The sequence below is a fragment of the Esox lucius genome, chromosome 3 (assembly GCF_011004845.1).
Source record: "Esox lucius isolate fEsoLuc1 chromosome 3, fEsoLuc1.pri, whole genome shotgun sequence".
In the NCBI taxonomy this organism is placed as follows: Eukaryota; Metazoa; Chordata; class Actinopteri; order Esociformes; family Esocidae; genus Esox; species Esox lucius.
The window spans coordinates 7,689,435-7,704,567 of record NC_047571.1 but is presented as its reverse complement, the minus strand read 5'-3'; the positions used below and the strand labels follow the sequence as shown (position 1 = coordinate 7,704,567).

The following is a 15,133-nucleotide window of genomic DNA, read 5'->3' as shown; positions in this document are numbered from 1 at the left end:
TGCAGTTGTGTTTCCATCAAGGCTCTTTGGTTTGGTGTGTCTTTGAGTAAACCAGATGAATGGACTGCATGTGGACTAATTTCATATACTTTAATCTTGTAATGCCACACCTCCAAAATCACATTATGTCACACCTTCCTCACAGGTCAGGAGAATTTTGTATTAGCTAAAATGTTTTAAATATACCACAGTTATGTTCCATATTAAGAACCCTCCACATTCAGCGTGTAATATTATCGCCACTGGTTACAGGCCGAGTAGGAACATTTTTACAGAGAGCTGCTAGCTAGTTTGCAACCTTGCAGAAAATGGAAGAAAACCTGGAGGGAAAAGTGAATTCCTTTTTTCTTTTTTTACCACAAGTGTGCTCTACACACAAATTCGGCATTCATCGACATATTTTGATGAGGTTTTAATCTGCAATTTCCCAGCCAACCTTGTACGCGGATGCACCTGCTACAACTCTCTAGTGGGCGCAATAGCGGCTCCACCCAACGAAAGGCATTCGATTGGTTTGACCAGTTGTGGGGCCTCACTGATTTACAGATGGTTCCAACCCTATTTTAGCATTTTTCTTCAGCCATGGGAGTACCCAACCTTCACATTCATCTACTGTAACCATATGAGCTCTCAAACGAACATGTCAACGGTTTGGTTCACCCTGTTCACCACAAACAAAGGGACTGGTACATAACACAAAAATGCTTCAAGTGCTGGAAAATACCCCAGGATGAATTAACGTTTAGTCAAGCCTGTGTTTTCTCTCTTCTCATTCCCGTGCCATCTGTCTAAGCAGGCTTGATGATGACGGATGTCCCACTCCCCAAAACCCTCCCTGTCCCCAGGTGGATTTGAAAATCTCCAGTGGAGGGTTTCACCTCTCCTCTCTTTAATTTACCGGAGGACTTTTTGTTGCATGGCTGCCTTTTTGTTAGGGATGGGAAAGGATGAGGCTGTTCATGCTCCTTGGCTGCTTGGCCCAATTTGAATGCTAACAGAGTGGGGGGGGGAGGGCGGGAGGGACAGGGATGGAGGAGAGAGGTGGCAGAGCGTATAGAGGGAGGGTTTGGTGGCTGTATGTGTCAGCAGAGAGACACGGTGTCACTCGGTGTTCAAAGACACACAGTGGGTCTACATGTATGTACGGGGCGGTGACCCGGAGCCTGCGAGAGTGACTGAGTTTCCCCCGTCTGTGTCTCCGGCCAGGCGATGTCTGGCCACATTTTCCCCCTGGAGCAGGCAGAATGTTTGTCGACAGTTTCCAGCCGATTCAAAGACACACGCTGGCTTCACCCGGAGAGGAGCCACTAATGACTGGACTAAGGAGAGAAGAGGGTGAAGTGAGACTGCAGGGGCCACTCGGTCATTTCCAGTGTGGGTTGGTGCATGAGCGTGGCGCCCCACAGCCAAGCACAATCCAGTCCTTCCAACGGGGTGGGAATAAACCCTGCCGCATTTCTCAGAGAAACAAAAAAACAAGTCTGTTTCTCTGTTTAACAAAGGCGACAGGAAAGGTTTTTAGTTCATTAATACGGCCGTCTCAGTGAGAAGTGAAGGCCCTGAGCTACATCCGGGCAGGCATACGAATTCCCTCTTCACATGGCGCTAGACTTAACAAGCGTATCGGGGGGGAGGGGGGGGGCATAATGCACATCAATAACCGAGTGAGTAGATATTAAAATACTTAAAGCGCCGATGTTGTTCATTTTAAAAACACAGGAAACAAAAATAGGTGGGTGAGAAGACATACGTGGTAATTGCGGTCCATAAATTGTTGAATTTGATTGATTTTATTGATTCACGGGTGAGGATCTCTGGTCCACTGGATCAATTGCTCTTAGTGTTTTTCTGAGTCACACAGCGGATAACTGACTCACTGAAGGATACGCATGATGAATGTCACCCACGCGCAGATCACCTTCTGGGTGTCTGCGAACGATGTGTTGAGCAGAATGTTATTTTACAGATCTGGCGGAGGAGTCTACCAACACGAGACAGCTGGGTGAAGGACGGCTCATATGCTGGCCTGAATGGAATGGCAAAACAGTACATACATATATATATATATATATATATATATATATATGGTTTAGGCATATGAAAAAGACAGTGGAAAAAACATATGGGGATTCAAACCAACACTACACATTGGGCAGCAGCTTATACCTCTGAACCAGGAAAAAAATTGAAAATGATAATCCCTACACGCATTACTGCCTTTAGCAAAACCCCCTTCAGTTAAAAAAAACATCTAATGGCTGTTCCCAAAATACAGAGAAAGGACACTTTTATATACCCCAGAGACTCCAGAGGAGAAGGCCGCTTTGTCAGAGGACAACGCCGTCCACTGTTCCTCACAAACAAGTGAGTTTAGCATAAGCATTCAACACATTGTCACTGTGGCAAGTTTTAACATGGTTTAAATATTAGTGAAATGGACATGTTGATCTCCCCTAACCAGCTGGGCCCGAGCTTAGATACCTAATAAAGTCGGCACTCACTTCTTCAAAACATATGACGTTAATTAACTCGCCCTCACTAAAACCCCCTTAACCTCCTCTCAACCTCTCCTGGCCATTTCAACCTCCAGCCCGCTCAGTACAGTCGTCCTAAACAACAACCTATCATCTGGTGAACAGGGCCCATAAAGGCTCTGGTGAAAACCTAACTTCGTGGGGAATAGGGTGTCGTTTGGGATGCGCTAACACAAAGTGACAGACGGGAGGATAGGAACAGACTGTGACTGTTACCTTCCCTTTGGAACAGTCTGTGGTGTTTGATTGGAGGAGAACCATGGTGACCAGAATCCTGATGATGATCAGTGTTTATTTATACTTTTTTTTGCCTGATCAGAACATAACAACACCATTACGGAAGGCGTTAACGTTTCATCCCGACGTTTCATAATATTTAGTCTATTATCTTGAAGGCAATAATATATTTATGTTTAGCGCTCTTATCAAGAGCAGCATACAGCGGCGAAGGCAAACATCCCGGGCCCATGCGGGAATCTAACGCACAGCCCTGGGGTTTTAAGCAACATGCTCTACCAACTGAGCTACGTAGGAGTATATTTCTCTACCCCAGAAAAGCATAACCATTCCTGAGTTCACAAACCGGGAGTGCCCGGACCTGCCCCACTCCAGTCAGACCACAGAATAACTTATTTCTAGAGTACAGCTGTATAGTTCAGCTGACTGCCTGATCTCTTTCCATACAGAAGTGTGCCTGAATGGACAGAACGCCATCAGCGGTGAAAGACTTCTAACATTTGGGAAACAAGTTTAACATTTCTATGGGGACCTGAATTGCTGAAATAGAGTTCTATGATCCTTCCTAAATACAAGCCTTCGAGTGACCCGGGGGGGCGGGAATCTGATAGTTTGGACTACTTTGTTTATTGTCCAAAGGGTTCTAATGTAGTGCACTATATAGGGCGCCATTTGGGACGCCAGTCTGATCTCCAGCTCCACCCCAGTGGAAATGAGAAGGAGCCACAGCAGTCTCCTATCAAAGATGTCTGCGGTCCTCCCCTGTAAACAGTGCTGCTTTATGGGTCCAGACAGATTGGAGGGTCTGCCTGAGGGCCTGTTGTGTTGGGACCAGATACAGGGCATTCCTCCGTGCCCCTCGCTATAGAGAGATATTGTCCACCAGGAACCCTGCTGAGTGGCTCCCCTAACCCCAGAGGATGGACTTCCTGTCTGTCTGGAACGACGCCCTTTTCCCCCCTGTATAGTGAACACCATAGGCTTTGGTCAAAAGTAGTGCACTATGTATGGAATAGGCCGCAGTTTCAGAAGCCCACCCCGCCACGCAGAGGTGATACAGTCCACCGGGACATCTTCCCTTAAACCAAGGACACTGACAGTCTGGTTCACCTTTGACCCCTTCAAGGCGCTGACCCCAGCGAGGAGAGGTCTCCCTACATTCCGAAACTGATTCCTGACCCTTTCTGGAATCACCTAAAGCTATTATCACATGATCTCCCCCGGAAAGGAACTTCTGCACTATTTGTAGATGTTGGTTCTGTGTCCCGTGGTTGTTGTTAGCACAGACACATCACCATGGTATCTGAAAGGTTGACACGAAAACAGGACAATCTGACTATTCACAATGAACCCTGTGAGAGGCACTGTACAAACATCCTCCAAACAGAAGTCCTGGGTTCAAACACTATTTAAAATTGTTCATATGCCTCGATTGCTGTAGATTGCCTGGAGTTTCTAGTGAGCCGGCTTGTGTTGTTGTCATCATTCTTGTCTATTGGTTTGTTTAAGCCAGATAAGGTTAATCAGTCCCTGATAAATTCTGTTAACTGTTTTCAAATAGTCCTTAAACCCAGGTCTGATACACAGTACTTTTAATTTGGGTCCTAAAGACATCTGGAAATCGGTGCTTTCTTTTCTGTAAATCCAGGGAGGGACAGCAGCTGCGAAATTGCACCACAGCTCTGAATCTGAGTTTTGTCTAAACTCTGTCCTCATTAATCTGCTCGTTAAGGCTGTAATCTGACATGTGTTTTCATTTGTCTGTGCAGCACTTGAGGCCGCTGATCGCTGAGGAGGCAAAGGGCCTCTGAAGCCCTGATTACTGAAGTGCACTATAGACTGAAGATGACTGAAGAGCACATTTTCTATCCATTGTCTGCGTGTGGGTAAACAGAACGCACACGGCGTTCCGTCCCGATTGGCACCAATAATGTGCACTACTTTTGATGAGAGCCCACGAAACTAGTGCACTGTATTGGAAAAACGTTGCAATTTGGACCAGAGCTGTAGTGTTTCGTGTGGTGCAAGCAAAGGTTGAGGGACCACAGTTGTTTAGAAAAAAACATCTAAACCATCCTGACAAAAGGCTTGTGAAATAAAGACACAATTTCTAAAATGCATGGTTATAGTAGAGTTAGCACTTATTTATTTAGCGAGGACATTTTTTATTCTCTGGAGGAAGCCTTAGAATTAATAATGTCTCAAATCTAAGCAGTGCATTCCTGCTTTTGACCAGGGGCCATGGAGATGCCATTATTCTAAAAAGAAATGGTTATTGGAAGATACATCACAGTAGCACTAGAAGTTATTTAAGTGCAAACATACAAGGTTTTTACAAGAACTACTTTTAAAGGTTCCTCAAAGAACCATTTAAGAACATCCCCCTGGTATATCGACCCAAAAATATCCTTTGAAAAGAGGAACCAGTAAAAGGGGTTCTTTTATGTACATTTTGAAACAGGTTCCGCAGAGCCTTTTAGGGGTTCCTCTATATTATCAGTCTGAAGAACCCTTAAAAGGTCCTCCATGAATGATTTAGTTTAAGAACGGATATAGTCAATTTGGCATGCAACTGATCACGCACCTTCAAATGGTTCTCACAGGGTTCAGAAATGGGTCAGTAAAGAACATTGCTTGTTGTGCATTTTATGCTAAAAAGGAAGGACATAGGTTATGTATAGTTAAACATACATTCAGCTAACAAACCAGAAAGAGAGAGAGGGAGAGAGAGAGATAATGAGAGAGAGGAGGTTATGGACATTGACCAAAACGGATGAGTGTTACAGAAAGTTCACTGGGTAATGGAAAGTCATGACAAAAAAATGAAGACAAGAAAAAGGGGAACAGAGAGGAAAGACGCAAGAGCCTCAGGGCAGACATGAAGAAATACAGAGGTCCGCTCCAGAGGTCATGTCAGAGAGGTCAACCTGCTTACTGGCCTGTGGCTGTATGACACCCAAGACAAGCCGCCTATCTAACCCAAGTCTTTTATCTGGGTGAGCAACATGACAGTACAGCCGTGGGTGGCAGTGGGAATGAACACTGGCCACTCTGAGCCAATCAGTCGTGTCCTTCACCAAACCATTCCTGCCCAGTGGGGGATCCCATTCCATACATGGCCTTAAAAATAAGACACTACTTGTCTATAGGCCCAGGTCAAAAGTGCTGGACTACATAGGGAATAGAGTACCATTTGGGCCTCTACAACCTATCAATGGACAGTAAGCACAAAATACTGAGCATATTTAAATAATATAGTAAACAAGTTATTGCAAAATAGCCAGGCAATTGAACCAGCGTGGTGTGACACGATAGTATGCTGAGTAAAATAAGAAATATGCAGTCAGTCTCCGAACTGCAGTCAATCTCCTATAAACCCAGAACTACAATATTGGGTAAAAGGGGTAATTAGGATATGGTTGCATAAAGCTAAGAAATTGTGTTTTTTCATAGTACCAAGCTCACTACCACAGACTAGGTTCAAGACTTGCCTAGCCGACAAGTGGACTGGAAGACAGGGGGACCACTGTAAAGCTAACAGAGGTTGTCAGATATGTCTGTATACCCTGAGACAAGTTGAACCACATCCTGGTTGGAAGAGCAGTTTCGAAAAAAGCAGAGTGGCTTTGCCCAATCCTGGTACATTCAAATAACCAAATACTGCTGCTCCTTGTTAGCTACTGCCAATAGCAGCAACTACTTTTCCTAGAAGGTCCATGAAAGACATACGGTTTATTGACAGAACCTACCTCAACCAAATATCACTAGTAGTGAATGAATTAAAAAAAAAATAGCCACGAGAGAAACAGTCCGTCGCATGTGAAGCACATCCCATTTGATTCACCTGATTAACTTGCATTTGAGAAGTTGACAAGTTTGCAAGCAACATTTAACATGGGTTTTTGTGATTAACATGTTCTATATAATTCCTTCAACATCTGGTGTGTTTATTGTTTAACTAGTGAATGTTTTTATTGCTGCTTTAAAATCTTAAGGAACATCTGGTCCTGCTGGAATGTCTACCAATAGCACATCCATCTTTTATTACACAAAACACTGTACTCTGGTCACAGAAGATATTAAAAAGTAATTCAAAAGTATAAATACTCCACACTTAAGATGAGGCCACACAAAAATACTTACTGTAATGACTGACTAATAGTTTATAAGGACTTTAATTTAATGTATTTTGAATGGAGTAATTATTACTAAATTATGAATATATTATACTATAGTTATAACATGTTACCAGACAATCTTGTAAAGACATTCTGAAGGGCCAACTATGTATTAACGTCAGAATTCTATGTACAACAAACAAAAAACGGACATTCTCAGGCTTTAATATGTTTAGTATCGGTCACCATAAGATTAAAGAACGCTGTCAACTTCAAAGTATTAAGTGCGTGTGCCAATGGTGCCGAGCCTTTTACTTCTTTAGAAGTCAAACAGCAAAAGAATAACGTTGCTTCAAATAATACACTGATGGAAGACAGGTGGTTGAAAAGAGCTGTTCCATTGAACAGCTTGAGGTAAAACAAACAGTCCAGGTGTTGACACACTCGACCAAACCCAAATGAAAAAGGCTGATTGGGCAATACAGGCTATGTTGATGTAATCTTCTCCTAGATGATGCATCTATCCTCCCCTTAAAATGCCCCGCCTCAACATAAATCACCTTTATCCTTTCCAAAATTATAGTATGATTCATGAATACTCCTCCATGAAAACATATAATGAATAATTTATAGAATTGTTTGTGCAGGGCTTTTTTCATATCCCTGTTAGCTATGTCCTGTACCAGTGTATGGTGTGTGCTGAATGTTTCAGCACACAAGGAGACTGTTGATCCATTCTGCCACCATATTACTAGAGATTTGATTGACATGCCTCTCCCCCTCTCTGCCTTGCTCTCCCTGCCTCCTCTCCCCCTCTCTGCCTTGCTCTCCCTGCCTCCTCTCCCCCTCTCTCCCTTGCTCTCCCTGCCTCCTCTCCCCCTCTCTCCCTTGCTCTCCCTGCCTCCTCTCCCCCTCTCTCCCTTGCTCTCCCTGCCTCCTCTCCTCCTCTCTCCCTTGCTCTCCCTGCCTCCTCTCCCCCTCTCTGCCTTGCTCTCCCTGCCTCCTCTCCCCCTCTCTCCCTTGCTCTCCCTGCCTCCTCTCCCCCTCTCTGCCTTTCTCTCCCTGCCTCCTCTCCCCCTCTCTCCCTTGCTCTCCCTGCCTCCTTTCTCCCATCCATCCCTTTCTCTCTAGCCAGCGTAGCCCAGTCTCTGCTCTGACAAGGCGTATGAGTGGTTCTATGTCTTTGCATATGCATGGTCTCGATTGGGATTAGTGCTGGGAGAATGTGCAGTACAAGTGTGTGCCCATAGTCACAGCGAACTCCAGACCTTTTTTCTCCAGCCTTTTACATTTCTTAACCCCCCATAGGACTGTCATATTCATCATCCAAACCCATGGTTGGAAGGATCACAAGGTCACGTTCTGGTTTAATGCTCAGGGATTGTCGTTGGGACACCAATTTAGCAAGATCAATTTTGATCTGCACATTGCCAGGGATTCGCACCAGCAAGCTTTCCAACTCATTAGCAAACGGTGCTACCAACATACCAAGAATGTTATTTCTGAACCTCATTCTTTCTTATCCATCTCCTAAGAAGATGCATTAACACAATACCATAAATAAATACAATGGTCATGGTTGCACGCTTGAGGATCAAAAAGTTCAAAAAGCTTAAAAAAAAGAAAATCTATAATATAATGAATCTTGACAGGTCCAGTTTCTGTGGAAATCATTTTTATGGGTCAAGCTATTTTTGTGAAAGCATGAGATGCTTGTTTTTGGTCAGGCACAGAGATGCTGGTCTAAGTGCAACCTATTTCCAACATTTTTCATTACCTTTCATTAGGGCACATAAGGATAATGGTTAGTTATCGTCGCCAGACAGGGAACGTATTGCAATCTGGGATGTAGAAGATTTTTGATGCAATCTGGGATGTATTTTTGATGCTGCTCCACTTTGGCCAAGGTGGCACATTAAATCAACCTGAATGCATCTGTACACAAAGCCTTAATGATGTTATTTAAACCAAGACTGGAGTTTCACGCAGCATTTCTCCAGGAAACCTCCATCCTCTAACCTTTCTCTGCTTCTCTCTGTCTGTCTCTCTCTTTCTCTCTTTTTCTTTCTCGCTCTCGCTCTCCTTTCTCTCTATCGCTTTGATTCTGAGGACCACATGAAACAACAGTCACACAAATATATAAAGATCCTCACAGCTGCTTAAAATATATTATATTTTGTCTTGTTGCTAGTACTCTGCTTGAAGGGAAATTAAACCAGAGGAGTGAAATAAGTGTTGAAACCTTATTCCTTACATAATGCCCTATTTTCTACTAGGGCTCTGGCCAAAAGTACTGCACTATTTTAGCAGCCATGAACTGCAGCACACCCTGACATTCTATCTGATAAGGAAAGAATTCAGTTCAGAAAATGAATGTCAGTTAGTGAGACATTTCACTACACATGCTGGAGCTGACAGGGAATTTTAACAGCAGGGGAACGACATCCGTCTCCCTCCCGGTACATTCCGGAAGATAGACCCCATTCTTATGCTTTTTTTTAATGAGGCTGTCGCACCCGTTTTATTTCCATTGTTTAAGATAAGACAGTGGAGAAACATTTGGAAAGGTAGGAAAGGCAATGGGCTGGAACTGCCTTCATCATAGTTTTAAAGATAATCCTGAAATATCATGTTTTGGAGTTCGCAGTCTGTGTTGATGAGAGGAAAAAGCATTTAGCATTATTGCAAATATATTACTGCAAATATTACAGTAAACATCTCACAGTAAAAAAAACAGGCTAAGAAACTCCTGTGATGCAAAACCTAGACAATTTAGAGAATGCCTACATCCCATGTTAGAAGTGAGGAAAGTCCAATCATGGAACAGCAACTTTCCCAGTACAGTTGATTATCCAATATACTATGTCAGAATGCTAACATTTTATAGGTCCCTTGGTGGTGAAACCGTATCCAATAGTAGGTAAGACCCTCATCTGCGAGACAGCGCAAGTCAGAGAGCCAGTGATTTACACATAGTTTATGGAGCATTAAAAAGACAGAAGGACCATAACAGAAATAAGGTTATTTACGGGAGACTGTGAACATATGGGCTTTTGTGGGAATGCATACCCTGAGGTGTTGAGTGTGTATGCGTGTGTGCGCCTCATGTGAGACCTATTTTGTATGTGTAATATAATTAATAATTAATTATTAGCCCAAATCAAGAAAGGTACAAGCATATATTCTTCCACAGCCAAGCCAAATGTGAATTGTATAATTGACTTAATAATATTGTAGACAACATTTTGAAATAAAACACATCATCAGATTGAAGCAAAACCATCAAACTGATAACCATTAGTCATTTTTAATAATCGGATTTAGTCTCATACTAGTAGTCATTAAGAATCAGTTTTTACACTAAAATAAAATGGCATGGAAATGAGTGACCTAATCCTCGCTCAACACTAAGCGACTGTGATACTTCTGGCCCCGGAGAGGAACTGAAACATCTATTAAACATATTGTTCCTGTCTTGACCAATAGGTGGCAGAGTTTCACACCACAATCAGCAAGAGCGCTTTACTTACTTGCACTCTCTGTCCTCCAGATCAAAATGAGGGTTGAAGTTGATGAGTATCTTCTGGCTCGGATCTGGAGCTGATATAACCCACATACAGTGTTGGGATGGAAAGTATGACATTGGATAGCCAGGTGAGGTGAGGTAATTTGCACTGGTCATCACAATGTTATCTCCACATTGGCCTGCAAACCAAAACCGAAAGATTGTAAATAAAAAGGAATATACACATAAATAAACAAAAACAACAGGGTGATGTGAAGGCTGTCTTGTAAAAAACGATAATTCATTTAGAAAACATTTATAACCCTCAATCCTCAGTGGAAATTATTAACCAGGCGACGTTAAAACAAATTGTTGTACTGTTTCAACATGGGGCATATGAAATAGCCACAACTGGTCTCCTTATGTCATTTTTTTTACTAGGAATAGTATGTAACAGCGGTATGAAGACATCCTTACCTAGAACGAATAATCTGCATGAACAAAATAATGAATTCTGCATAATGAATTCCCTTTTTGCTATTCAAATAATGACAACCCACGAATAAATTACAAAAAAACGGAGTCGTTTCGGATGGGCTAACTTTGAATTGATTTAGACGAGCCTAGAGCTACAGATGCGGCCATCAAACCCCTGCAGGCTACCAGCCTAGATACACCTCAGTAGACGTGCCGAAAACAGGTGAGTATTGATGACATATCGAGGAAATTTAGGCTTTTTATTAGGCTACTGTTAGAGAATATTTCATTTTACCAGTCCACACTTACCACTTTGAGTCAATGAAGCCACAAAGATGAGTTGGGTTGAAAAGAACAGTATTAATCCACAATACATAATTGGACTGTAAAATACAGACGTCGGTAAAAAGCAAAACAAATCCTTGCTATTTCCACCTTGTTATAGTGTGCAGTGATAAAGAACAATTGTCCAATCAATTTATTTTGTGTGTTTCAGGTCGCAAGCAGCGTCATGTGTTATTATTCAACAACGGTTTCCTCTCTCCTCCGAAATTCGTGTTTCTCTCGCAGAATAAGTATTTGACATTTCCCAGCAAAAAAAAAATATAACAATAATCCAAACGGAGAAAACAAGTGTTGATTTAGAAAATCCAGTCTTCTTAAATTCCCCGACAGGTAATCATCGATAACAGAAATTTGAAGGCTATCAAAAGTGGATCAAAAACTTACAGGATTCAATAACATACACTCACTGCCCCGTCTAAAATTAACTGGCATTAGCTAACATACGTATGTTTCCCCAATTCCGCTGTCTCTTGACCGTGCTTCCTTTCGCGACGCGCACTGACTGACCAGCACAGTAGAATGTCAGCGAAGTCACTCTCATTCGACTTTACGCCAACTGTAAAAGTAACAGTGGTATTTCCACTCCCCAAATTCCAGCTCCAAGACGCGACTCACTACCACCCGCTCGCACACTACGCAGAGCGCTGGAGTGATTGGAAGGGAGGAACGTAGGCTACCGCGAACACAAGGTTCTACCATTCATTTGACAATTGACTTAAACCTATGCAGACTCTTACAATCTTGTGTTTAAAATGTACTATTTTTTTTAATTATATATAAATATATGTATTTATATATAAACATTTAAGAGAAATGTTCCCTTGCGCATGACATTATGCTTTTTTTCCGATGGGTCTTTGCAAATGCTAAACTCTTCCTGAATTGAAAGAGTAATATTTTGCTATGTGTAAGGCAATTTATTTCTAATTTCAAACGCTGAAGAATGCTTAAGAATGTCCCTGACATTGTACTGCATTATACTTAAATGAAACCTTGTAGATCCACAAGTAGGTTATCATCTCAGTCAGATCCTCCTTTGAATCTCTGGAGGAGATTGAGCAAGAAAGTAACTCAATCATCAGCACACTGCTGTATGTTTATATATATATATCCATCAGCCATAACATTATGACCACTGACCGGTGAAGTGAATAACACTAATAACCTCATTATCATGGCACCTGTCAGTGGGTGGGATTTATTAGGCAGCCAGTGAACATTCTGCCCTCAAAGTTTATGTGTTAGAAGCAGGAAAAATGGGCTAGTGTAAGGATCTGAGCGACTTCGACCAGGGCCAAATTGTGATGGCTAGACGACTAGGTCAGAGCATCTCCAAAACTGCAGCCCTTGTGTGGTGTTCCTGGTCTGCAGTGGTCATTACCTATCAAAAGTGGTCCAAGGAAGGAAAAGAGGTGAACCTGCGACAGGGTCATGGGCGGCCAAAGCTCATTGATGCACCTGGGGAGCGAATGCTGGCCCGTGTGGTCTGATCCAACAGGCAAGCTACTGTAGCTCAAATAGCTGAAAAAGTTAATGCTGTTACTGATACAAAAGTGTCAGAACACACAGCGCATCACAGTTTATGCGTATGGGGCTGCATAGCTGCAGACCAGTCAGGGAGCCCATGCAGTCAGCTGAAAGCGCCTACAATGGGCATGTGAGCATCAGAACTGGACCGTGGAGCAATGGAAGAAGGTGGCCTGGTCTGATAAATCATGTTTCCTTTTACATCACGTGGATAACTGGTTGCGTGTGCGTCGCTTGCCTGGAGAACACATGGCACCAGGATGCCCTATGGGAAGGAGGTATGTCGGCGGAGGCAGTGTGATGCTTTGGTCAATGTTCTGCTGGGAAACCTTGGGTCCTGCCCTTCATGCTAATGTTACACGTACCACCTACCTGAGCATTGTTCACCCCCTTGTAAGTCCATGATTTTAAAGAGAAAATTGTATTACAAAAAGGTAAATTTCACTCAAATACCTTCTTATTTTTAAGCCTCTCCAGTGGGGCTTTGGTTGTATGTTTGGGGTCATTGTCCTGCTGTAAAATTAATCCAAAGTTCCTAGTCCCAATATATCTGTACCTTCCGGAATCCATTTTGCTCTCTGTCTTCTCAAATGTTCTATGGCTTGTCGCAGAGAAACATCCCCATATCATGTTGCTCCCATAGGGATGATGTTCTCAGGATGATTTGTGGTGTCATACTTGTGCCACACAGAGTGCTTAGCATTGAGGCCAAAAATACTATCTTCTTCCCCTTGATCTCAGAATTCTTTTTAGTTTTTTTCCAACAAAGACTTTCTTCTTGTCACTCTCTCACAAAGGGCACTTGTGTGAAGCACCCAGGATTTTATTGCAGTATTCACAGTGTCTCCCAGCTCGGCTGTGGAAGACTATAACTCCTTTAGAGCTGCCATAAGCCTCTTGTTGTTGGCCTCCCTGACTAGTTCAAAGTTTATTTATCAAATGCACAGGAATAATGCACAGAAATAACACAGCGTCATCCTGCACAATAAAATTATTGTGACATGGCACACAACATCTACGTAGTAAGAATTAAGAAATACAGTGGGGAAAACAAGTATTTGATACACTGCCGATTTTGCAGGTTTTCCCACTAACAAAGCATGTAGAATGAATGGAATGTGAATGATGGAATCTAAAACAAAAATCCAGAAAATCACATTGTATGATTTTTAAGTAATTAATTTGCATTTTATTGCATGACATAAGTATTTGATAGATCAAAAAAGCAGAACTTAATATTTGGTACAGAAACCTTTGTTTGCAATTACAGAGATCATACGTTTCCTGTAGTTCTTGACCAGGTTGGCACACACTGCAGCAGGGATTTTGGCCCACTCCTCCATACAGACCTCCAGATCTTTCAGGTTTTGGGGCTGTCACTGGGCAATATGGACTTTCAGCTCCCTCCAAAGATTTTCTATTGGGTTCAGGTCTGGAGACTGGCTAGGCCACTCCAGGACCTTGAGATGCTTCTTACAGAGCCACTCCTTAGTTGCCTTGGCTGTGTGTTTCGGGTCATTGTCATGCTGGAAGACCCAGCCACGACCCATCTTCAATGCTCTTACTGAGGGAAGGAGGTTGTTGGCCAAGATCTCGTGATACATGGCCCCATCCATCCTCCCCTCAATACGGTGCAGTCGTCCTGTCCCCTTTGCAGAAAATAATCCCCAAAGAATGATGTTTCCAACTCTATGCTTCACGGTTAGGATGGTGTTCTTGGGGTTGTACTCATCCTTCTTCTTCCTCCAAACACGGCGAGTGGAGTTTAGACCAAAAAGCTCTATTTTGCCTCATCAGACCACATGACCTTTTCCCATTCCTCCTCTGGATCATCCAGATGGTCATTGGCAAACTTCAGACAGGCCTGGACATGCGCTGGCTTGAGCAGGGGGACCTTGCGTGCGCTGCAGGAATGAAATCCATGACGGCATAGTGTGTTACTAATGGTTTTCTTTGAGACTGTGGTCCCAGCTCTCTTCGGGTCATTGACCAGTAGTTCTGGGCTGATCTCTCACCTTCCTCATGATCATTGATGCCCCACGAGGTGAGATCTTGCATGGAGCCCCAGACCGTGGGAGATTGACCGTCATCTTGAACCTCTTCCATTTTCTAATTATGCCAACAGTTGTTGCCTTCTCACCAAGCTGCTTGCCTATTGTCCTGTAGCCCATCCCAGCCTTGTGCAGGTGTACAGTTTTATCCCTGATGTCCTTACACAGCTCTCTGGTCTTGGCCATTGTGGATAGGTTGGAGTCTGTTTGGTAACGAGTTCAAACAGGTGCAGTTAATACAGGTAATGAGTGGAGAACAGGAGGTCTGTGAGAGCCGGAATTCTTACTGGTTGGTAGGTGATCAAATACTTATGTCAGGTTTCTGTACCAAATATTAAG

At 43.0% G+C, this 15,133-nt stretch overlaps 1 protein-coding gene across 2 annotated transcripts in view; it reads right to left on the bottom strand.

The window, feature by feature from the left end:
* The window catches only part of LOC105017764 (neuropilin-1a), a 42,844-nt gene extending 31,005 nt beyond the window's left edge, over positions 1–11,839 (bottom strand). For both annotated transcript variants that reach the window (XM_010882642.4, XM_010882650.5), the window contains exons 1-2: positions 11,181–11,839; positions 10,420–10,594 (exon numbers count right to left, since the gene is read on the bottom strand). In XM_010882642.4, coding sequence (XP_010880944.2) covers positions 10,420–10,594; positions 11,181–11,247 — 242 coding nt within the window. In that variant the 5' untranslated portion in view covers positions 11,248–11,839. The remainder of the gene's footprint in view (positions 1–10,419; positions 10,595–11,180) is intronic.
* Between the last annotated feature and the right edge of the window lie 3,294 nt (positions 11,840–15,133).